Consider the following 22,902-nt stretch of genomic DNA (forward strand, 5'->3'; position numbering starts at 1 on the left):
CTTCCATGCCTGGTACACAATCAGTGGGGTCCTTTTGGCTCTACTCTTTGATTCTCTAAGACACAGTCATTTGAATGTTCATACATTCTCTGGATACGGAAAATCAATCTTGTGTATAAGTGATCACTGGGGTGTCAAGGTGGGGATTTAGACAAAGGAAGGCAAACAGCCCTTTCCAGGAGGACCACAACCCCAGAGGCCCTCGGTCCGTGAGTCACCAGCCAGGGTGAGGGTTTAACCCTCTCAGCCTGGAAGGACTGACCCACTGGAGTTAATCCTGCCCTCCACAAGTGCCCTTCACGTCTACAGACCATTACAGCACTTTCATATAACATGCTATCATTTGACTTAATCCCCAAAGCAATCCCCAAAGGCCAGTATTAGCTCCATGTTACAAACAAGAGGAGGCTCAGACAAGCTGAACCACAGAACTGAGATTTGGTCACCACCTGCTCTCGCCTAACTCGCTACCATCCCCCTCCCTGAAACTGCCATTGTTTATTTACATTTCCTTCCAGAGCAGGGCTCTCTCTGGTTTAGCTTCTGATCCCAATGCCACAGTGCAGGTCTTTAGCCAGTGTCTGCTGACTGATGGTAACTGTTAGCATCATGTCCCAGGGAGAAAATAACATTTTCAGTTTCCAATCTTGTTGGGATGGAGATGTGTGTGTGTGTGTGTGTGTGTGTGTGTGTGTGTGTGTGTGTGTGTGTATTTTTTTTTCTTAATAATTCTACATTCTGCTCTCCTCTGACTTATGTGCTGGAGTCAACCACTCACTGTGCTTTCCCTGGTTTCTTAGTTAAAAACCAGTCATTTCATAAGGATGATTGATTATGGGGCTGTCTCATTGATTTGAAAATAGCACTGCACTGAACGTGACCCTGTTTCTCCTCAATGCATAATGACATCTCAAGACTCACCCACAAGGGCACAGTTCTATGGGCCCTCCTGGGGGCTCTGCTTACACTGAGAAAAGCTGTTATTATTTTAACACGGTTACCTTGGGTTCCATGAGGAACAGTGTGTACGGTAATTCCTTGCGGGTGGGCACTTAGGGACCCGCTGTAATACCCGTCGCAGGTCATGGGATGGGAGGCAAGCACCTCTACATACCACCTCACAGCCTGGAGAGCGACTCCTAGGAAACCCTCACTTAGATTTCTTACACCTAGAACGTTACACGTGTGACCCCCACCAGGCACTCCCCCATTTATTAGTCATTCAGCAAACGTTTTTCACATGTGGACTTCGCAGGCTCGAAGTCACATGTCCGTTTGAAATGATGTGGGTGGCCCCAGAGCGTACCCTGACCCAGGGCCCCGTTATCCCACCGTCTCTCCTTCTCACCCCCCACAGTCTGCCCCCACCCGCAGGGATCCCTCACACCGTCCTGTGTGGGTAACGAGAACCTCTGCCCAGATGCCACAAGGCAGCCACTCCCAGAGAGCAACTTCAACAGCCACGTCAAGCCCCTCAGACAGCGCCATCGTCAAAACTGCCTCCTTAGCCCAGCCTGCCTAGGCCACAGAAGCTGAGAACTAATGCATTCCCTAGCACCAAACGACTAAAGATCAGAAAAGGAGCAGCAACCACAAGAATGCAGCTTGCGACCCAGAGTCTGCACCGGCTGGAGGTGAGACGGTGGCAGAGGCAGGAGGTGATCTGAGAAAGGGTCCCTCCCACGCACCAGGCAGAAAATGCAAAGCCCCAATATTATCGGTGAACATAGAGACCTTTGACAAATAACAGCTCATCCCTCCTCCTCGGGCAGCCACGGCCACAGAGAGCAGTCCCGCTGGACGCCATGCACGGTCATGCAGCTGGGGAGCCCCCTCTCTGTGTACAGCCCATCACTAGGAGGTGACCAAACAAAGTCTGGTCTCCAGGCAGGTCCCGCGGCTGCTCCGAAGGCTGGCATCTGGCTGTGCTCTAACGATCGCTGTGCTTGCTGCTAACCAAGCTTTTCACGTTCCTAGAAGATCCAAGTGCTCGCATTCAGCTCAAGGGCCCGGCAACCCCCTGCGCTCTACAGGGACCGGAGAATTCATTTCTCAATCCAGCAGGCAGTACAGAAGCAAAGGAGCAGGCCGCAAGCCGTGCCACATGAAATCGCGTGTGGGTGCTTTTCTGAACATGCTCCCTCCAGGAAAAAACAGGAAGCACGAAGAGGATCGAATGCCTGGCGAGATTAGCTTTTCTTTATTTACTTACTTCTTCCCTCCTCATTTAAAGGACCTAAGGTTTCTGCAAACACAAAAGTTTTATACATATATATAAACAAGACCAGAATTCAGGAGCAATGAAAAAATAGCTTAGGGTTGGGAAAAAGAACTCAAGAATCACTCATTAACACCTAACGGCAGACCCTCAACCCACCATGTCACTTGGCAAGCAGGGCACTGGGGCGGGCAGAGCCGCAGGAAGGTGGCAGGGGAGGGAAGGCAGCCCGCCCGCTTTCTAAAAGAACAATCTCAGCGGCAGGAAGACCATTTGTAATAAACCAGATTTGGAGCCCTCTCTCCGGTCGCCGGGGTTGGAGGTGAGCCAGCCCCTGGGTGCACTGGCCCTCAGGGGTTCCAGCTCGTCATCAAAAGGCAGAGCGGTGCAGTGAGGGAAGGTTTCCGTGGGATCCGAAAAGCACTTCAAGGACGCCCTTGATAGGAGAGCAAGTAAATCCTAGAGGGTTAAATATTAAATTCCAAGGAGTTTCAGGAGTTCCGTTTCCCTCTGGCCTTTGAAACCTAAACTTCAGCTGTGACAGAGACTTCCTCCCTGTGCCCTGAGCTTGCTCCTCCTCATGGGACTGCCAGCACACTTCCACTCCTCTGAACTTGTCACACCTGGGCACCTCCCTCTGCTGCTGTCGAGGGTTCTTTGAGGCCCTGCCACATACAGCCTCCTCTAGGAAGTCTTCCTGACCTGCCCAGGCAGAACTGATTGCCCGCCTTGCACTCTGTGGGAAGCATGCTCGCACCGCTTCTCGCCCTGGAACAGGCTAGTCATGGACACTTTCCTCCCCTCCTGCCCCAACGCAGACTGGGGGCTCCTTGAACAGAGACAGCCTATTCGTCTCCATGGCCACTGCACCCATGGTGGGCATCTGACAGAGAAAGCTGGAGGGGGGCTCGGGCTGAGCTCCTCTGTGAGGAGGAGCGATGCAAGCGCGTTCCCGTCTTCTATTTGGGAGGGTCAGAAACTGGCCTTCTGGTTTCTTTGGTCAGAGCAGCAGGAGAACAGAGGTCTGCAAGAGCTGTGAAGGAACATTTACAGAATCTGGGGGCACAGAATCTCAGACTCCTCAAGGTGCTTTCTCTGTCCCTGCAAGCCCCTTCTGTAACCATCACGAGAGAAAAAAACTGAGGACGAGGACCAGATCACCGAACAGCAATTAATGGGAGGCTATCCTCAAAGGTTCCAGCTGTATTCACAGACAGGACCCTGTAGCCTGCGAATACGGGATCAGCCCCTCCTTGGACCCAGGAATCTTGCCTGGCATTTAGAACTCAAGAGACACCAGGCAGAATAATGACAGTGGCTGGTCCTCCGGCTTGGAACCAGTGGCTGACTGTCCACATATATAACCATCTGCGTAACTTATGGTAATAAATACATCTTTTACCTATGGGACCACCATGCTGTGTGCCTCTGAATGAGTTCCCTCCCCCCTCTGGGCTGGGTTTCTACACCTACATGGCTCCACCCTTTCCTTTCTAAACAGCTTAGGAGTGGTCAGCAATTCACAAGTCTGAAAACCACAACTGCACTTAGATACAAACCTTGGAAGAAAAAACAGTGCTCTCTTCCAGCATGATTGCACTATGATTCATTGCAGAAATTAATTTGCTAACACCCTGGCTTCCTGTCAGACAAATCTAGTCTGTTTCGTGTGTGTGGCACAGTGACAGGCCTGGCTGCTGAGAAACCAGAGCCTGAAGTTCTGGCCCACGCCTTCCCTCATTTTACAGATGCCGTGGACACTCTGATCTCTTGGTTCTCATGTAGAATACGCTCTTCGATAAGCCATGTAAATATGTTTAATGGACGCACAGCTGGCAAGATGGGGGTGCAGGCCGTTTTCAGTGCATCATTACCGGCCTAGGGCAGCCACACACATGGTGTTGGGCAGAGGTCGACTCTCACTTGACCCTGACCACTGACACTTGACCGCTGTACCTGTGAGAGCATGTGGTTAACATCTGTAAGGATCACTAGCTTGATGGAAGAGGGAAGTGGGGACAGGAGAGGGAAACGACAAAGTGGGTCTCCAGCGCTTATGCTCTATTTATTCGACACCTACTACATGCCAGGCACTGCTCTAGACACTTAGAAGACATTGGCAACAACAACAAAAATCCCCAAGATTCCTGCCCTCGTGACAGATTACATCCTAGAGGGGGGAAAATAAGCAGCGCAACAGACATGGAAAAATAAGTAAATGAGAGAGTACACTGGAGGGCGTTAAGGGTTATGAAGAAAGGGAAGGCAGAGCAGGGTAAAAGCACTGGGAGCCCTGAGGACGAGGGAGGGACGCAGCTGCAAACAGGGAGTCATCAGGATGGGCTGCACCGAGAAGGTGATATGCAAGCAAAGACTGGAAGGATCTGTTCCTGTGAGTATCTGGGAAAAGCATTCCAGGCAGAGGGAACAGCCAGTGCACAGCACAGGGAGAAAAGGGACATAATCTAACTTTCTACGAGGACCGGCTGCTGTGTTGAGAACAGACAGCAACAGACAGCACAGGGCAAAGGTAGAGAGGCAGGCAGACAGAAGGCCACTCCGGTGCTAGCCAGGAGGATGGTGGTGGCTGGAACCGGTGGGCAGCGGGGCAGGAGGAGAGAAGAGCTCAGCTGTTTGGAAATTAAAGCCAGGGCACTGCCTGAGGAATGGGGGTGGGGTAGGAGAGATGGATACGTTTTGGCCAACTGGAAACAAGACAAAGGACACCCTACAACATCCAGTCCTGGGGGTCCACACACGGCCCAGCCACCGGGGAAGGCTTTTCTGCTACACGCCACTGTACGTGAGGGAGGGTTAGAGCAGGGTCCTGCAGGACCCCAGGCCAGGCTCCAAGAAGCAGCATCTACAGTAACGAGGCGCTGGACAGATGCTTCCCCGCGGACGGGTATCCAGGGAGATGATTATAAAATCACGCACAATCAGAGAGGAAATCCAGAGGTCATTCGAGGTACAAACAGGAAATAAGAGAATTGGGGGGATTGGGGGCCAGGAGGGCAGACGCTGAGGATGGAGTTTTAAAGTACGTGAAGTGTTTTCTCACATTCACTAAACCGTCCTTGAATCCCATCCAGGGTAGGAAAAAAGAGAACATCTTTTTGTCTGATGGGTGCAGAAGGACAGACATACAGAAAAATCTTCTAATAGTATTAGTCATGACAGCTTCCTTTTTTAGGTCAGAGCAAGGGGGATAAATGCTTGGTGTCTTGGGATCGTTTAGTGAGAGAGACAGAGAGAGAGAGAGAGAGAGAGAGAGAGAGAGAGAGAGAGAGAGAGAGAGAGAGAGAGAGAGAGAGTGTGTGTGTGTGTTTGGACTAGATGTTCTGCTGGGATCTGTCCTGCCCCTGCCCTGGCTCCACTGAGGTGCATTTACCAAAAACAAAAAATAACCAAAAGCTGAAACGTTATAAAGAACAGTGCAGTGTCCACATCCGCCAACAAGGGCACAGACATGCTCCTGAGCCATGGGGCAGAATTTGTAAAAACAGCCGCCCCGCAAGAAAGAAATCAACGCTGTTCTCTATTTTAAAAGAAACCCCAAATGCTTCACGCATCTATTTTTAAAATTTAAAACAGAAAACACTATTCCACAAATATGTCTCTGGCACTCATGTTTGCATCTTCTCGCTGGTGCACCTCTCCTGCCGACCTCCTCTGCTCTCGGAGCCCCCCGACACTCCTGTCAAAACCTACCCATGCGTGCGCCCAGCTCTCATCCCTCCAGCCCTGACTTCAGGGGAGGCAGCCCCTCCCCTCTCAGCAGAGCCCGCAGAAGCTGCTGTCAGTCAGGCCCTGCCTGCCAGGGGCCTTCTGAGCTTGCTGCAGCCGTTGGGATTCTCGTCCTTAACTTTCCCAGGGCTCCCCATCTCATCAATCCAACTTCTCCATCAGAACTGGGGCCAGAACCTCTTCAACTGACGTGCACTGATTCTATATGGTGCTGGGGACCAGAGGGCAGGCAATTCACCTGTCAGCTTAAAAGCGGCTTCCCCACAGTGTTCTAAAACCGGATTGTTGGGGAAGGTTGCACAACTCTGTCCATTTATGAAAAGAATCACTAAATTGTATACTTAAAATAGGTGAATTTCATGGTATGCAAATTATACATTAATAAAGCTATTAAAAAAATCAGCGTCCACATCTCTGCAGGTGTTTCTGTCCAGCGCCAGACCCGAGGTGCGACCTGGGTTCCTTGCATGTGGACAGTCTCTTGGCCCCATGTGGTTCAAAGGGGCTAGAACAGAGACTCAGCTAGGGGGAGGGCTGGAGCCAGGGTTCTGGCGAGTGGAGGTGCCTGCCGGTCAGCGGCACCGAAGATGAACAGGAGGTCAAGGAACCCCCTTCCTTCGGCTCCCGTAGCGAAAAGGGAAGTGGGGCCCAGGAGGACCGCCTCCACAAACAAAGTGATTAAATGCTCAGCTGCCCTCGACCCGGTGGCCCCAGAAGCTGCTGCTCTCAGGGCCAGGGCTCCTCTATGAGAAATGTCCTCGATGGGTCGCTTGGTATACTTCTCCTTTGCTCTCCAGCCAACTGAGCTCATGTGGACAGGAGCAAGGACAGCCAGATTCCAGGGAGAGCAGGGCGGGGAGGGACCGACAGAGGGAAGCTTCAGTTCCTTCTGCAAAAGTCTCTAATGTGTGGGATCCTTCCTGCATTCCTTGACTCCACACCTAGCCCAGGAGGCTAACAAGGTCTCCACGGGAACCAGGGAAGTTCCAGCCAGCGAGCACACCTGTCCCTGGGGCCTGCAAGCTTTCATCCATGAGCCATGGGTCCAGGTGAACGCACACAAATGTGGAGGGGAGGAAATCTATCACCCTGTTTAACCAACCCAGTGTGTTAACTATCAGGGATGAACTAAGCCCTGGCTCTCTGGAAGGTGTCCAGGAGGGCATTCCAGTCTTTCAAAGTCACACCGAGTGTCCGAGACTAGGACTTAGAACCTTGCCCACTCGGGCCTCAGAGACCAGAGGGAGACGTGAAAACAGACACACGACAGGATGTCCCGGTGAGATCTACCATGGGGGGAATAAAGCAGCACAGGATCCCAGCGGAAGGGACATTAGCTCCCCCCAAAGATTCTTTCCTGCCAATAGAGACCACACCCCATGATGGTGTGAGGAGAGACCCCTGGGGGTCCACCATACAACTCGGGGCCCTAAGCCCGAGGCCTCGCCTGCCTCTGTGCTCCAATCCCAGGGGTCAGAGGATATATTCTTAAGGAAGAAATGTGCTCTTGGCGTGATGCCTCAGGGTAATAAACCCACCCGTTACGATCACACCCGAATGATCACGTGCTTTCACTGTGCTGGCTCCAAGCTGGCAGCCAGAGCTCTGCCTCTGACAGCTGCCCAGGGCTGACGGCACTGCCCAGGCTCTACGGGGGGGTGGGGGGGGGTGTCGGGGGGTGGCTTTCACTCACCAGACAGCGGGTCTTTGCCAATCATCAAGACATTGGGCAAATTCATTACGATCAGCTGCTGGAGAACTTCCTACAGAAACAAAGGGGAAAGGATGCCATTAAGCACAGAAAACAGAATAAAGACTGATTAAGACAATTACAGTTTACCAAGTTGCTGGATGAGTGTGCCAGCCATTAAACAGTAACTATGAAAACACCATATAACAGAAAGGAATAGTTAAGATACCAGTAAGCGAAAAGTCAAAAAAGCTAATTATGCTTCCGCCTTGATTATTAACAAATAAAAATTACGTCTGCGTGTGTACAGGGACTTTGGGAAAAAGAAGATATATCAGATGCTAGATCAGCAGGATCAGGAGTTTCTTTTTAAAAGATGTCTTTATTTTTACGGTATGGTTTGCTTGTGCAATTAAAAAATACAGAATAAAGATTAAAGGGATGCTACTGCGTCTTTACAAGCTGACGATTTGGGATCCTAGCTTTCAGCAGGTCTTTGGTACAGGCTGTAAGTGAGACTTCTCTCTTTTCAGCAGTGACTTCCCTGGGGGAGGGATAAATCACAGCTACTCTGTGCCCGTCAGAGAGGGGACACACGGGAAGTGAGCTGCCTTCTGCCCTCACACCAAGGGCCTCTGAAAGAAGGCCCAGGCACCAGCCATTGGCCATGTCCCCTTGGGGTAGGGATGGCTAACAAAGTTCTCCTTGGAGTGTGCCGACCCACCACTCATGCTTCCCAGAGCGATTCTCAGGGCACACTGGTCTTCCCTGCCCAGATGTGCCTTGCTTTTCACAAATCGGAAGATAAAAATTCTAATTTTACAGAAGACAAGCAAGGTAGTAGGATTCCTAAGTATTCTTGGTCTTACAAAAGCGGTCAAGAAACTCTTGACCAACAAAGCTCCTCTTACGCCTTAAAAAAAAATGTTTCCGGGCTTCCCTGGTGGCGCAGTGGTTGAGAGTCCGCCTGCCGATGCAGGGGACACGGGTTCGTGCCCCGGTCCAGGAAGATCCCACATGCCGCGGAGCGGCTGGGCCCATGAGCCATGGCCGCTGAGCCTGCGCGTCCGGAGCCTGTGCTCCGCAACAGGAGAGGCCACAGCAGTGAGAGGCCCGCGTACCACAAAAATTAAATAAATAAATAAATAAAATGTTTCTATTGAGACACGACTTTTTTTTCAGCAGTCGCTCTACTGATGACGTGATGAATCTCTGTACTCAGTACACTGCCAACCAGCACTGATGAAGAAAAAGGGGACAATTAACACGATCGGCTAATCCCACAGGGCCCAGCTGGACACCTCAGAGCGCTCTGAATCCTGAGAATGGTGGCCTAGGCAAGCACGCCTGGAAAGGCCAACACCTTCACAGAATGTACAAAATGATTTGAGCCACTCTCCTTATTATCTTTCCATGGCTCCTGCCACACCAGAAATTGAGGGGAGGGGATGCTAAACCAGGAGGAGTACCCCACTCCCAAACACACGGGCCCCTCTGCACTCAGTGTTGGAGGATGTCTTTCTTTACTATCTGAGGTCACGTGTCACCTCACCAGAGATGGCCAATGTTTTCTCAAACCAGTCTCAGTGCTGGACAGAGTCTGAGCTGCGTTACAGCCTCAGCTCTCCTTCAGGGCTTGGAAAAGTCAACGCGGAAAAAACTGTTTCCCAATTGAATGAGCTCACCAAAGGATTCCACAGTCCCTCCCTGGGGGCAAAACACACACTGTGAGTAAAATCAGGTAAATCCACTTCTAGCAAAAGGAAGGACTCCCACCCAGATGGGTCCATCCTGTCATGGAGTCCCTATCCAGCCTCAACACTAAACTCAAGTGCTCAGCCCAACTTCTAGAAGATTTCCTTCTTATCACTGTCCAACCAGCTACAGTCCCCTTTGAAGTCTTGGCTGGTTTCCTCTGCCATGGTCCAACTGTCTGGAGTGCCAGCCCTATTTATCAGGGTGCTTGAAGAAGGGGGCACACGTTTATGAAGGAGATACAGAGTGAGAAATCATCTTGAAGGTCTCTGCATTGCAATAATGCAAAGTGGTATTTTTATGCTTATGATTACCTAAGCAAAAGACTGCTGGAAACACTGCTAGAAAATATTGCTGGAAAATCCAGGTATTCTCCTTCCAAAACTGGATGGCTAATTTTGTCTAATCAGTATTTTCTAATTTTCCCACAAGAAATATGTATCACTTGCACAATTAAGAAGTAATGTTTTATTAACAATGTTTCCATGATGTGTTCCTCTCAAAACATCATGGGCCTCCCAAAAGTTAATCCAAAATTTGGGGGCCAAAGATACCCCCAAGACCTTAACTGCTCCCCCCAAAGGACCACCAATCACATTTCCAGCAAAAACAGGCTCAGAGGTTTGAGTACCAAGGTCAGAGCTGGCCAGCAGAAATACAGGAAACACATTAATTTCAAATGTTCTTAGGAGTCACCTTAAAAAAGTAAAAAGAAACGAGTGACAACATACAAATAATATACTTTAATTAAACCAACATTTCCAAAATATTGTTTCACCACATAACCAACATAAAACCATGAATGAGACACTTCACGTTCTTTTTTCACACTAAGTCTTTGAAATTCAGTGTGTAGTTTACACTCACAGCACATCGCAATTCAGATGCTAAACTGTCACTGGAAACACGATCTGAATAAGCAGAGTCGCAAACCGAAGTTGTTCCAAACACACTTAAAAAGTTTCCAGTAACTGAATCCAGTATCAGCTTTCAAATCTAAACAAATTAGAAATTCACTTCTTCAGTCACACTAGCCACATCTGGAGGCCCCGCCAGCCACATGTGACATGCTAGTGGCTGCCGTGCTCTGCAACACTGGTGACGAGGGGATTCCCTGAGGAAAGCTGAGCAAATGCGTCCCCTCAGGGCGGCGGGGCCTCCAGGGCGACGGGCCAGGCCCTCCGGCTACGTGAGAAGGCTGCTGACGAGGGGCCCCTCCTGCCTGGTACTCAGAACAGAAAGCCACTGTGGAGACCGCAGCTGACAGACAGGCGGGCTCGGTGGGCACTGGTCACACCCCGGCCGGCTGCGGGAGTGGGGACACGGAGCGAGGACGGAGAGCACAGGCCCCAAGGTGTGCTCTGTGTAGCCCCCAAATGTGCCAACAAGCCTTTCTGGTGCCACCCGGGCCGTTGCAAAGGCAGAAACAAAGCACACTGTCACATCCCGAGGCCAGGACGAGGGATAAGGGCACACACGAGCCTTGCGGCCTCTTGTCTCATCCCATCCTTGCGGCCTGATGGCAAGAGGGAAGAGTCAGGCTTGGGGTGCAGCCCTCCCAGAGACCCCTGCCCTCCACAGAGAACTGGCCTGCGGAGAGGCAGGAGCAGGGCAGGGGGTGGGTTTAAGCACCGAGATCCAGAGCAGATTTTGTACCCCCGTTCCCTCTCCTCTGCGCACCTGCTTTAGGTGTGTTCTGAGATCCTAGTATAAGACGCTGGGGAAACCCCCGATTCTCCTTTTCCTAACGCAACTGCACGCTGGAGGGACCTCACTGCTATAACCACTTGAAACCAGCTAAAAGGAGAGTCACCAAAGTAGGTCAGAGCAGGGCGGTGGTACTTGGATTCTCATGTAGCAAGGGGGTCGGGGCTAGAAAGCTCTTTGTAAGTACAAGGGGAAAGAACCCACCTGACCCCAGCCAGGCTGCAAATCTAAAATTTAGGATCTTATCGACTCTGAAGTTCCTCCCAGGGCTGTCCTGACACAAACAAGGCCCTACACCTCGGGGAGGGATGGGACGGGCAGGACACTCCAGGAAGTGTCTGGCACCCCAGCGGGGGCTCCCAGGGGCTGCATCTGGTTTCGCACACAGTGTCAATAAGCCCAGAGACTCAGACCGCCCTCGGACTGACAGCTTCCTGATCTGGACCCTCCAGAGGCAACCTGGGGGGACACGGGGAGTGCCGAGGGGCCGTCTTGAGGCCGTGGCACTGGCTCCCAGGGGTCACAGGTGGAGAGAAGTTCTCAGAACAGAACCAGGAAGCCGAGTGGAAGGAAGACGCTCCCTTCCTATTAGAATCCTCTCATGACAAGTACAAATGTACCCAGTGGGGAAAATCCAGGACACGGGAGGGGGTGCCCCAGTCCAGGCTTCACAGGTGACAGAGCTCTGCTAGTGGCAGGAAGGATGATGCAGGAGCGGGAGAGCAGATTTCAGAGGCACCAGGTCATGCGCAGAACTCACACATGATTACAACTAAGCAAGTGGCCTTGGTGGTGGCAGGAGCTCCCAGCCCCCCGAGAGTAAACGAGAGTAGCACCCAGACACGTGGCTTCACTGAACCCACTACACCAAACGCTCGTCCCTGCTGGTGAGCACGGCTCCCCACGTGTCAAAACCCAATATGGGGCCCAGGCTGTGATTCCCAGCTGGCTCCGGGAGTCACCTGAGCCCTCGTCATCCCTCCTGTCACCAGCCTTCACACAGGCCAGCGCTCCAGCCTAAATGTTCCTTCCCTCCCAAACTCCCTCAAACCTCACTCCTCCCAAGGAAGCTTCGAGGTTTCCCGAGTGCCTCCACGTTATGTGCAGGTGGTGCTAAGTCTTGAGATAACAAGATCTGGGGGATCCGTCATGCCCTCTGGAGGTGGGGCTCTGGGAGAGGCAGGGGGACAGGGGGAGGGAAGGCAGAGGCTGGGGGCCGCACAGAGGGAGCTGGGAGGGACCCCAGCACAAGCCTGGATGCCTCACTCCACCTGGTCTGTCCCTTGGGCCAGAGGTGACCTGCGGTTCCCGGGGCTTGCAGGTGAAGCTCATTTTCTGCGTGTCGCCCAGTTGCCTCCATCAAATTGTTCAGTCCCTGTGGGAGATGGGCCTCCTAATTCCTTTCTAGCCAGTCTCTATCCAGGACTTATAAATAGAGCACCCACGGAGCCATGGCAGTGAATGTCCTGGAAGCCCTCAGGTAAGCCGTGCTTTCTCCAGGACCTCCTCCCTTGGTTGGAACAGGAGGACTCAGCTCCGGCCCCCCCAAAACCGACCCCCTCAACTTACCTCTGAGAATAAGTGTGTGTACCCCAAACTCCTAGCAAGCTATCTACTTCACCACAAAACTGTCAACAGCAGAATATTAAATGGAGGCTCTAAAACAACCACCTTCAAAATACAAATCCAAGTATGACCGGGTGTGTGTAAGGGAGTGGCACTTGAGTACTTGTGCCGCAAACTGACGCTGGGGACTGGTTAGGTAATGGAAGGTACGGCCGCGATCCTGGGTAGGAAGAGGGCAAAGAATGCTGAAATGAATAAAAGGATGCCTAACTGAATGTAGAAAATTAAAGATATGCTAAAAAAGAAGAAACCCTCAAAGGAAATATACTAAAATGACAGAACTCTCTCTTTTTTTTTTTTTTTTTGCAGTACACGGGCCTCTCACTGTTGTGGCCTCTCCCGTTGCGGAGCACAGGCTCCGGACGCGCAGGCTCAGCGGCCATGGCTCACGGGCCCAGCCGCTCCGCGGCATGTGGGATCCTCCCGGACCGGGGCACGAACCCGTGTCCCCTGCATCGGCAGGGGGACTCAACCACTGCGCCACCAGGGAAGCCCCAGAACTCTCTTTATTAGAGTGATCAGGACAAGAGCAAGCTTTCCCAACATTTAAAAAAGATTCTGTAATGTGGTTCTAACACCTTAAATTACTTTAACCCTGTGGCATGGCTTCCCCCAAAGAATGTCAGCATCATCTATTTACTAGATATTGAACCGTGAACATGACAGGTCCACTAAAAAAAAAAAAAAAAAAAAAAAAGCCTTTCTCCGGAGACAATTCACAATGTATCCAACACAAAAAATGACGTGGATTATTGATTCTTTTAATCACCGCCCCCTCCCCAATCAAACTTTTTCCAGCATCCCCCATCAGAAATTGCAAAGCCTCCATCGGCCGGGAAGAAGAGATGCCAGCCAGGAGGACTGAGGGATGAGGGCAGAGGCTGGCTTACAGCCCTGGGCCCTGCGCTGGGACCTGAGGCAGGAGGCCCTGGGGGAAGGGGTGGGATCCCAGACCACCAGTCCCTGGAAAACGGAGGCTCAGGGATCCCGCAGAAGTTCACCCACCGCCTAAGGCAACGTAGGGGCCTCGCTGAAAAGGCTTAAAATCGTGCCAAGGCTCATGTCAACCTTTGTGCATGCTCAAACAGAAAGGTCACTTTCTCCGCTGGTGGAAGAAAGGAAAGGTCCCGGAAAGTTGCAGGGTGGAAACACTCTGTGTGTCTGTGGCAAAGGTTATCTTCAGTTTCCACTGGAAACACTGGGATTGTTGGATTAAGCACAATGATTTCACAACAAAATGGGAAGAAATCCTTTTCTCTTGCCAAATGAATTTTATGGCTTGACATTTTGCCAGGAAGGAAGAATAAACGCTGCTAAATGCCTTGAGTTTAGGTGCACAGAATGACCCTCCATGAGAGTTTGAAAAGGTGTTAATATAGAGGAAATGAGAGGGAGATCCCAGAGAAGACAAACACCCACACGAGGCATCCAGGAGGAAGATGATGCTCACGGTTGCCAAGGAGATCAGGATGGTCCAGACAGCAAAATGTGCAGTCCACACAGTCCAAGCAACAGAGACCCATCCAATACTGAGAATCAGTAACACAAGTAATAACAGCTTTGAGTGCGCACCCAGCACACCTTTAAGTCTGGGGTTCAGATACTCAGAAACACATACGAGCGGCCTGGCTGTGAGCTGAGAACTCTCAGCTGGCGGAGAAGGCAGGGAGGTAGACCGTCACAGCACAAAAGGACAGGTGCCAGAGCAGCACAGCACAGGGGGGCACTGCCAAACTCTGCCCAGGCAAGTCTGGGAAAACGTCTCAGAGGCAGCAGCCTCTAAGCTGGGCTGTGGAGAACGCTTAGAGTCCCGCAGGTGAAGGAGAGAGCCAGGAAATGTATTAGCTGCTAAGTGTGGCCAGCAAGTCAAACCTTTGGTTACAGTGTACTGTACATAACTCTGCACTTCCCACTGGGGCGCTCTTTCATCCTCACACATCACTGGCCCCGATCACCACCAGTCAGAATCCTATCCATCCTCCGAAGTTCAGCGAAAATGTCACCTCCTCCATGAAGCCATCCTTGATGCCCTTAATCACATATGAGTTTCTTTCCCCTCAACTCCTAATGTTTCACCCTCCCACTTCTGTGGCACTTTCACATTTTGCCTCGCCAGTGACTCCCCACACACAGGCAGCAAAAAGCAGCTAAGTGACAGCTGACAAAATGAGACCAATCAGAAAATATTCCTCAAAATTTATACTGAGTGAGGTTTTATTCTTTCTCAAGTCTCTTTTTTGGAAGTGGTGTCTTCTCTTTCTCACATGAACAAGGGGACCAAGTCCTGAAAACTAGCTATTCTGCTCCACTACTACAAGTTACTTTACTCCCCTGTTAAGTTACTTCCTATTTTACCTAGCCAAATCGTCCACCATGTGCCTGAAGATCCCACAGCTTGTAGATGTTAACCAAAGTTCAAAACATCTCAAAGTGAATTTGTAATGCTGGTTTGAATACGCCAGGCTTTCCAACTGTAAAATCCCAAATGTGATAGTTTTATGAGCAAACAAAGCAAAGCAAGGGGAATTTAAAATTCCTAAACAGTAGACGTGACTCAGATGGGAAAGCCACCACACGTATTCCAATGTCCCCAGCGTCTATTCCAGTGCCCCAAGAGAGGAGGAGAGACTGCAAACCCCACAGCCGTAACTTTTCCAGAAACCGCACAGCTAAGGTTCACACAGGTGAGGTGCCTCTGGGATTCTGAAAGGCTGAGACGCTCACACAGACAGACCGAGAAAGTCAGGAGTAGTATTCCTGGCAGTCTCTGCACACATCACAGGGCTTATACTCCTGCCATCGATTAGCACTCCTCCAGACTCCCACCTCGATTTGGCCAAGAGGGGTTCCTGAACTCCCTTCCACAACATCATGGCCCAAACAAAAACACACACCCAAACACAGGGAGGGTCCCCTCTCTTTCCTCCTCCCAACATCATGTGAACGGGTCAGGACAAGAATCACTAGGATTTCCAATCGGAGGGAACCATAGCACAACGCTGGTAAAGGGATTTGACGGCGGGATGCAGAGCGAGGGCCAGGTTGGGTGCTCTGGGCTGGTAAACTTTCCCCGAGACCACAGACCGGGGCACTTTCTAGAGTTACGCTTGTCTCATACCTTCCCTAGTGACAGCCTGCTGCCTCCACCCCCAACCAATCATGCCTCCCTCGATGCTATCCCATCCGAGAGCAACAGGGACTTGACCCCCAAACGCAGCGACACGGCCCACGTTCTGCGATGTTACAGCCAGGAGAACGATTTTTTTAAGTTAGCTGCTGAGCGGAGACGTAAGCCTGATGATTTATCCTCGGCCGCCCGTTCAGAGACGGGCCCACAGGCCACGTGCTTGTGATTCCATCTGGACGAGAGGCTGTCGTTTCCGCCACGTTCCCTCCGACTGGGGCAGGAAGCCCCAGCGAAATGAGTGGGTAATGAAGTGCTTTTATGTTAAGAGACTGTCACGTAAAGCTGCTGATAGACTCAGCCCATCTGTTCCACCTCGTTTCAATTAAGCCTGGGGTCCCCAGGGCTTGAAACTAGCTCAGGTCCGCACAAGCCTAGGAGCACCGGCTCCCCTAATGAGGCCACACCGAGTCTCAGAACCCAGCGATTTAAAGCCACCAACCTGGGCCATCTGCGGTTCCCAGATCGTCAGAAAACCCCCTACCCCTGAACACTTGGTGACTGCCTCTCCTCATGGCTGCGTTCACAGAAACAAACCAAGCCCAGCCTTTGTTCCCAGAGAGGAAAACAAATATTTCCTTTGAGCTGACCCAGGAGGAAGAGACGTGTGGGAAGGAACACCTGGAAACTCAAACACCAAGTGAGGGCAAAGCTACTCACTGTGTGACCTCAGGCAAGTCACAGTCCCTCTGTGAGCCACACCCTCATCTATAACAGGAGGAGGACCTTCTCTAAGGGATGTCTGGCTCCTTTAGAGGGAGGGTGGGGTGAGGGTGCTGGCACAGAGAAGCACAGCACATCTTTATAGTTACTAACTCAGGGCTGCCAACTCTGAAAACAGCCAAGGGCCCACACGTCTCAGCAGAGCCAGGGGAAACCCACAGGGACGGGACTGGAGGACAATTCAAATGTCCCCGAGAACGCCTGCCACCCTCCCTTTGGGTTGCTCTGATGCTAGGAAGCATCTGTGCTGAGTTCCTGGACCAAGGAAGGTGGTGGGGGCAGCTCCAGAAGCACGGGCAGGGTACCACATTCATCTCCTGAGAAGAAATTCTGCCCATAAATGGTGTCTCAGGAAACATTTTCCATGGTAAATACAAGCCTCGTCACCAGCAGCTAAAGCTGGGCTCTAGGGAAGAATGTCTGCGGTGAGGCCACCAGCAAGCAGAGGGGCAGCAGGGGCGATGGCAAGCTGGACCCATACCACCCCAGCCAACAGCAGAGGGTGGTGAGAATCAGAACTCAAAACCAGCAGAGGGGGCTTCCCTGGTGGTCCAGTGGTTAAGAATCCGCCTTCCCATGCAGCGGACGCAGATTCGATCCCTGGTCGGGGAACTAAGATCCCACATGTCGCGAGGCAACTAAGCCCACACGCCACAACTACAGAGCCCACGTGCTCTGGAGCCTGTGCGCCGCAACTACCGAGCCCGCACGTCGCGACGAAAGATCCCACGTGCCGCAGCTAACACCCGACACAGCCAAAAATAAATAAATATTAAAAAAAAAAAAAATAGGGCCTCCCTGGTGGCGCAGGGGTTGAGAGTCCGCCTGCCGATGCAGGGGACACGGGTTCGTGCCCCGGTCCGGGAAGATCCCACATGCCGCGGAACGGCTGGGCCCATGAGCCATGGCCGCTGAGCCTGTGCGTCCGGAGCCTGTGCTCCGCAACGGGAAAGGCCACAACAGTGAGAGGCCCGCGTACCACAAAAAAAAAGAAAGAAAAAGAAAAAATAAAACCGGTAGAGCCTTATAGATTATCTACGGAACACAGAAACTGAGGCCTGGAGAGGAACATCACAGAGGGTGTAGCGTCCCCATTTGGGTCTATAAAGCCAGGATTTCTCAGCTCTGCCCTAGGGCTCCTTTCCTCTGCTCCAAGGAGCTCACTTCTATTCAACAGTATCTACTGAGGGCCTACTACACGCCATGACCAGGCTGCAGTGGGGATTTGGGGGAGGGAGAAGAAGGATTTAGACGTTTAGGCAGGATGGGGAGGGAGGGTGGTCCTATCCTCACGCTTCAATGCCTAGAGGGGCTCAGGGCTGCTCTGCCCTCTCTTCCCAGCAAAGCAGCAGCATCCGTGCTTGGGGTTGATGCGAAGAACCCTATTTTATGGTGGTGAGGGATCCTGGAGCTACAAATCAGCAGCTGTAGAGTTCCCTTCCCTGGGCTTCTTGCAAAAGTTAACATTTTTGTTGATGGGCAGAGGGAGGGCACGGGGCTCACAGCCAGCACCACCTTTAGGCCAGAGCGCAGTGTGCGGGGTCACAGCAGGGTGGGGACACGCGTCATGCGGGGCCGGTGGAGCCACCAACACCACCAGGTCCACGGGACCCATCCTGCTCCCCTGCACCCTCGCCAGGTGGCGGCTCCAGGCTGGTTTCCTGGCACCTTCTGCCCTGGGCATGCCCAAAGAGCTCAGCGGGAGAGGGGCGGCCGTCCCCTGTCCCAGCAAGCAGCTGGGCTGGGGATCACGCGTCTGTGCAGCCACTGTGCCCCACTCTGCTCCACCCACCACTCAGGGCAGGCAGGCAGGGCAGGGCCGGGGCGGGCAGCACACCCCGGCAGCCCTTACCCACTACCAGACGGTGCTGCACCAGTTCCCTCACTCCCGGGGGACACGGGGGAGCAGAGTGTGCGTGGGTGCATCAGCGGCAGGTGGCAGCCTACCAGGACCCGTGAGGGCGGGGAGAGGCGGGCAGGGAGAGGCAGGCAGGGAAGCCAGGCCACTGCTGCCACCACAGAGCGTGAGCATCGCAGGCCTCGGGGCACCACTGCTCCCTAGCGCCCATCGCCCCAGGGCAGGGGCCTGGCGGGCAGAGAGAGCAGAAGGGTAGCCGTTCACTCTGTTAATTACACCACGGTATTTCCTGGGCACCTGCTGGGGGTCAGGTGGTGGTGGCAGAATACATAGACAAGACCTCTGTCCTCAAATCTAGGAAATGCAGACAGACAAACAAGCTCAGCAAAACCGAGAGGGAGAAGTGAGGGTGTCCAGGGTGTGTGCACGGGGTGGGGCCCTGCTTTCGGGGAGCCCACAGCCTGGCAGGGGACGGGCCTGCTGGCAAGCCTGGTGCCGTAACAGAGCGGATGTGAGGCATCTGAGCTGGGGGACGATGGGAGCACACAGGAGGACTAATCCAGAAAGGCTTCCAGGAGGAGGGAGTGTTCGGCTAAAATGGAAACAAAGAGCAGGTGCCGTCCAGGTGGCAACAAAGGCAAAGGAAGTAACAGAAGACCCTCCCCCACCCTGTGTCTCCCCCCACCCCACCCCCACCCACTGCAGCCCCAGAATGGAGAAAGAGAAGCCCTGCACAGGGAGCTGGGGCCTGGCACCCGCTCCGTGCTTATCTCCACAGTGGCAGCAGTGGCTCTGCAGTCCCCTAGCCAGGTCCACCGCCAGCCTATCACTGCTTCAACCGCCCCCCCCAGGTGGTTGGGCAGGGGGGTATCACACCCAACCCACAGGAGCGCCTGGCATGTAATTAGGCCCCCAATGGGTGCTGTCCCAGACACGCTCAGGGAGAACAAGCACGCCTGCCTCCTCCTGCTTCAAGGGTCCCAACCTAGAACAGCCCTGCGGTGCACACATGCAGGAGGCCTGCAGCGACTGGAAAGTGAAACCCATAAGGAGACGGCCACGGCTACTGGGGTGCAGGGGCTTGTCCTGGAGATCCCCAGGCCCAGGGAAATCCTCCCCACCCCTGGGCTCAACCACACCCCTTTCCTGCTCTATCCCTCGGGGCTCAGGGCCAGGCAGGAGGAGGGGCTGAACAGGAGCATCTCAGTGTCCCTCCTTTGCTCCTGCTTTCTCTCTTTTCCCTCTGGTCTCAAGAGGAAAAGCACACACACAACAGTTTCCACTGCGAAGGGTGGCAGAGGGTTCAACTCTGAAGGGCTGGCGGGGTGCTCGGCTGAGAGTTCTAAGCGCAGGTCTTGGCTCCAGGGGCAAAGTGTGCATGGTTGATTAGCGATCCCTGCCTTGGGCACAGCAACAGAACTTGAGCCTCAGAGAATGGTAAAGGCTGGAGAAGTGGGTCAAGTTCGGTGGGAGCACCGAGGGAGCAGGGAAGTCTCCGTGGCGGATAAGGGAGCGAGGTGAGACCGTATTACTGCTCCCCTCGCCCCCGCGTGCCCCTCTGAAAAAGCTGCCGGTGAAACAGGTGGTACAGGCAAACAAATCCTGCAAGCCAGTCCCTTCTCGTCATCATGCGAGTTTGCAACAAATGGTCAGACTTCACCCAGAGAGCAAGAAACTCTGGAAGCTTCTTTCATTCTGTCACCAAGAACTTATTCTATAGCAGGAAACTGGGGGAGGGCAATTCAGGACACAGCTGAAAAACTGGGGAGGAGAAAGGTTAAGAAACAAGTGTGTAATAACTACCATCTCAGCAGGAAGTGAAAATCTCAACAGATGGTATCGACTTCAAGGCAGCTGTCCACGCTGGCGGGGTGGGCACCTGATGCAATCCTCTCCACCCCTCCACCCACCTCCAGCGCCTCCTTCCCTGCCCAAACCCCTTGGCTGGAAATAATCACTTCATCTGTGCCCCCTGAGCCCCAGCGCAGTGTGCCCCACATTCGAGGTGACTGGGAACCTTGGGTTCCGGGGGTAGGGCACTGTAGCGTGCTCACTTCTGAATCCTCGCCCACCCCGGCCTCTGCATGTGCTGTCCGCAGCAGACGCGCTCGCCAGCTGCTGGCTAAACTGAACCAACTGACCACAGGGAGGAAGGGTCTCAACTGAACACGCCCTCCCCCTGCTAGAGTGCAAAGAACACTTTCTTTTGAACGATGCTAAAGCAGAGCCTGGGCTCCACACTTTGTATTATCTCATTTAATCCAAACTGGCAGGGGGTACGCCTGGCCCACTAGGATTTGCCATCACAAGATGCACTTGATCAAATGTGTTTCATTGCTGGGGATGCCATAGTAAATGAGGGAGATAAAGAGGTAAATGAAAAGGTCATGCGATGTGCCAGGAAGTAAGAAGTGCTAAGAAGAAAAATAAGGGTAGGACGACCCAAGAGTGAAGGAAAATAAAGCTATTACAGACAGGTGGTCAGAGAGGGTCCTCCGATGAAGCAACAGTTGAACAAACACAAGTGGAGAGAGAGAGAGAGAGCATGCCAGGTGGACGTGTGGAATACGAGACTTACAGGCAGAGGGGACAGCAAATGGGAAGGTGACTAGAACATGCTGTGCAGTCCCACTGAGCCCGATACCGGTGGTGGCTCAGCCTAACCAGAGCCAGCAGTGCAGTTGTCCTCACGGTCTGACAGCCAACTCTGAAGCCTTGGGAGGCACAAGGAGTGCTCACACGAGTAACTCACCACGACACCAGGGGTTAGAAAGAGGGTTTAAGCCTGGGTGTCAGGCACAGGTGATTGGTAGCGGTATCTGGAGTGCTGTGTTAAGAAGGATTCTGAGGCCAGGTCTGGGCTCAGGGGCAGAGAGTGCGATGATTGATTAGTGATGTCTGCTGAGCCAGGACTTAAGAGGCCGTGGCACACCCTTGTGTAACCCACCCAGTGTGATAAGCACTGTAACACGGTATAAAACTGAAGGTATGTGAGGGAGGGACCAGTAGTCCTCTGCCACTAGTTATAAACCCGTGACCTGAACTTCCTCTGCTAAACCAGCTTCACTTTCCAAGTCTTCTTACCAGGCTGCAGGCTCCCCAGGGTAGACACTTGGACTATCTCCCTCCCCACTGCCCCCCAGGGCCTGGCACAAGCAGGGGCTCACTCGGCATTTGTCAGATGAGCTAATGAAGGGCCACGAGCCCCAGGCCGGTGTGTGTGTTCACAAGGTGAAGACCTTGAATGTGGATCCTGTAGGACAGGGGCAGAAACAGTGCCCCACAGTTAGATCACCGGGCCCTACTGCATGAGGCTCTGATCTGAGGACCTAAAAAAAAAAAAAACAAAAAACCCCTTTCTTTCATCTTTTAAAAAATTTTATCCTCTTTACTTAAAAATATTTTTTTATTGTAGCTGATTTACAATGTTGTGCCCATCTCTGCTGTACAGCAAAGTGACTCAGTTATACACATATGAACGTTCTTTTTTTCATATTCTTTTCCATTATGGTTTATCACAGGGTACTGAATATAGTTCCCTGTGCTATACAGTAGGATCTTGTTGTTTATCCATCCTATACATTGATACACTAGTTTACATCTGCTAACTTTCATTCTCTAAAAAAAAAAAGAAAAGGGAAGCTTTTCCTCAGATGTGAGCAAGGTGGGTGTAAGGACCACCAGATTTAAAGAACATTTCAGAAGAGGCAGGAGAACTAAGGCACGCAGACCTGCCCCAGCACCTGGTCACAAGGCAGGCCAGCTGCCCGGCCTCCCGCAGGGCCAGTTGAGAGCCCACACTTCAAGCAAATACAGGCACCCTCACCAGCTGTTCCTGAGCCCGAATTGAGCAGGATGGCAGTCTGTGCCCACCTTGCCACTGCAGCAAGTGGACTCTTCCAGGCTAAGCCAAAGAAAGTTAAGGCCCACCTCTGCACATTTAGTGAGCACACAGTAACGCAGAGGCTCTGTTAGGCATAGGGTGGGGGCGTGTGTAAGGAGCATCTCACTCTGGTCCAACCCTTTCCAGTGTGTCCACACCATCTTGTGTCCAGTGGGGCAGGTGCTTGAACTGTGACACAGGAATAAACTGAGATGCACAGTTGGGCCTTGGGTCACGTGGCTAGTGATGACCAAGCTGGGGCTGGAACCTAGGGAGTTCACAGCACGGCTGGCGAGAAGAGACGTGAACCCAGTGAGCTCGCAGCCCACGGGCGTCCTCAGAAGGGACCCAGGGTGTTGGGAGGTAGAGTGGTCCCCGCAGGCTGCAGTGGCCAGGAAAGGCTTCACAGGTCACTCAGGCCCCGGGAGAGGCTGTCGATAAACACGTCAGGCTTCTCGCCCTGAGCAACTTGTCCTGCCCTCTCAGAGCCTCAAAATACCTAAGTGCTTCT

The 22,902-nt window shown here is 52.7% G+C and overlaps 1 protein-coding gene across 3 annotated transcripts in view; it reads right to left on the minus strand.

Annotated features, from left to right (window-relative positions):
- CCDC88C (coiled-coil and HOOK domain protein 88C) overlaps nucleotides 1-22,902 on the minus strand; it is a 127,450-nt gene that overhangs the window by 65,971 nt on the left and 38,577 nt on the right. For 2 of the 3 annotated variants that reach the window (XM_022576274.2, XM_022576273.2), the window contains exon 4: nucleotides 7,659-7,728. In XM_022576274.2, coding sequence (XP_022431982.2) covers nucleotides 7,659-7,728 — 70 coding nt within the window. Of the gene's footprint in view, nucleotides 1-7,658; nucleotides 7,729-22,902 lie in introns of those variants that run through there. The other variant, XM_089908119.1, reaches the window with a different exon arrangement.

The sequence above is a fragment of the Delphinapterus leucas genome, chromosome 2 (assembly GCF_059928025.1).
Source record: "Delphinapterus leucas isolate spDelLeu-1000000601 "Yukka" chromosome 2, BTC_Dleu_Yukka2, whole genome shotgun sequence".
NCBI lineage: Eukaryota > Metazoa > Chordata > Mammalia > Artiodactyla > Monodontidae > Delphinapterus > Delphinapterus leucas.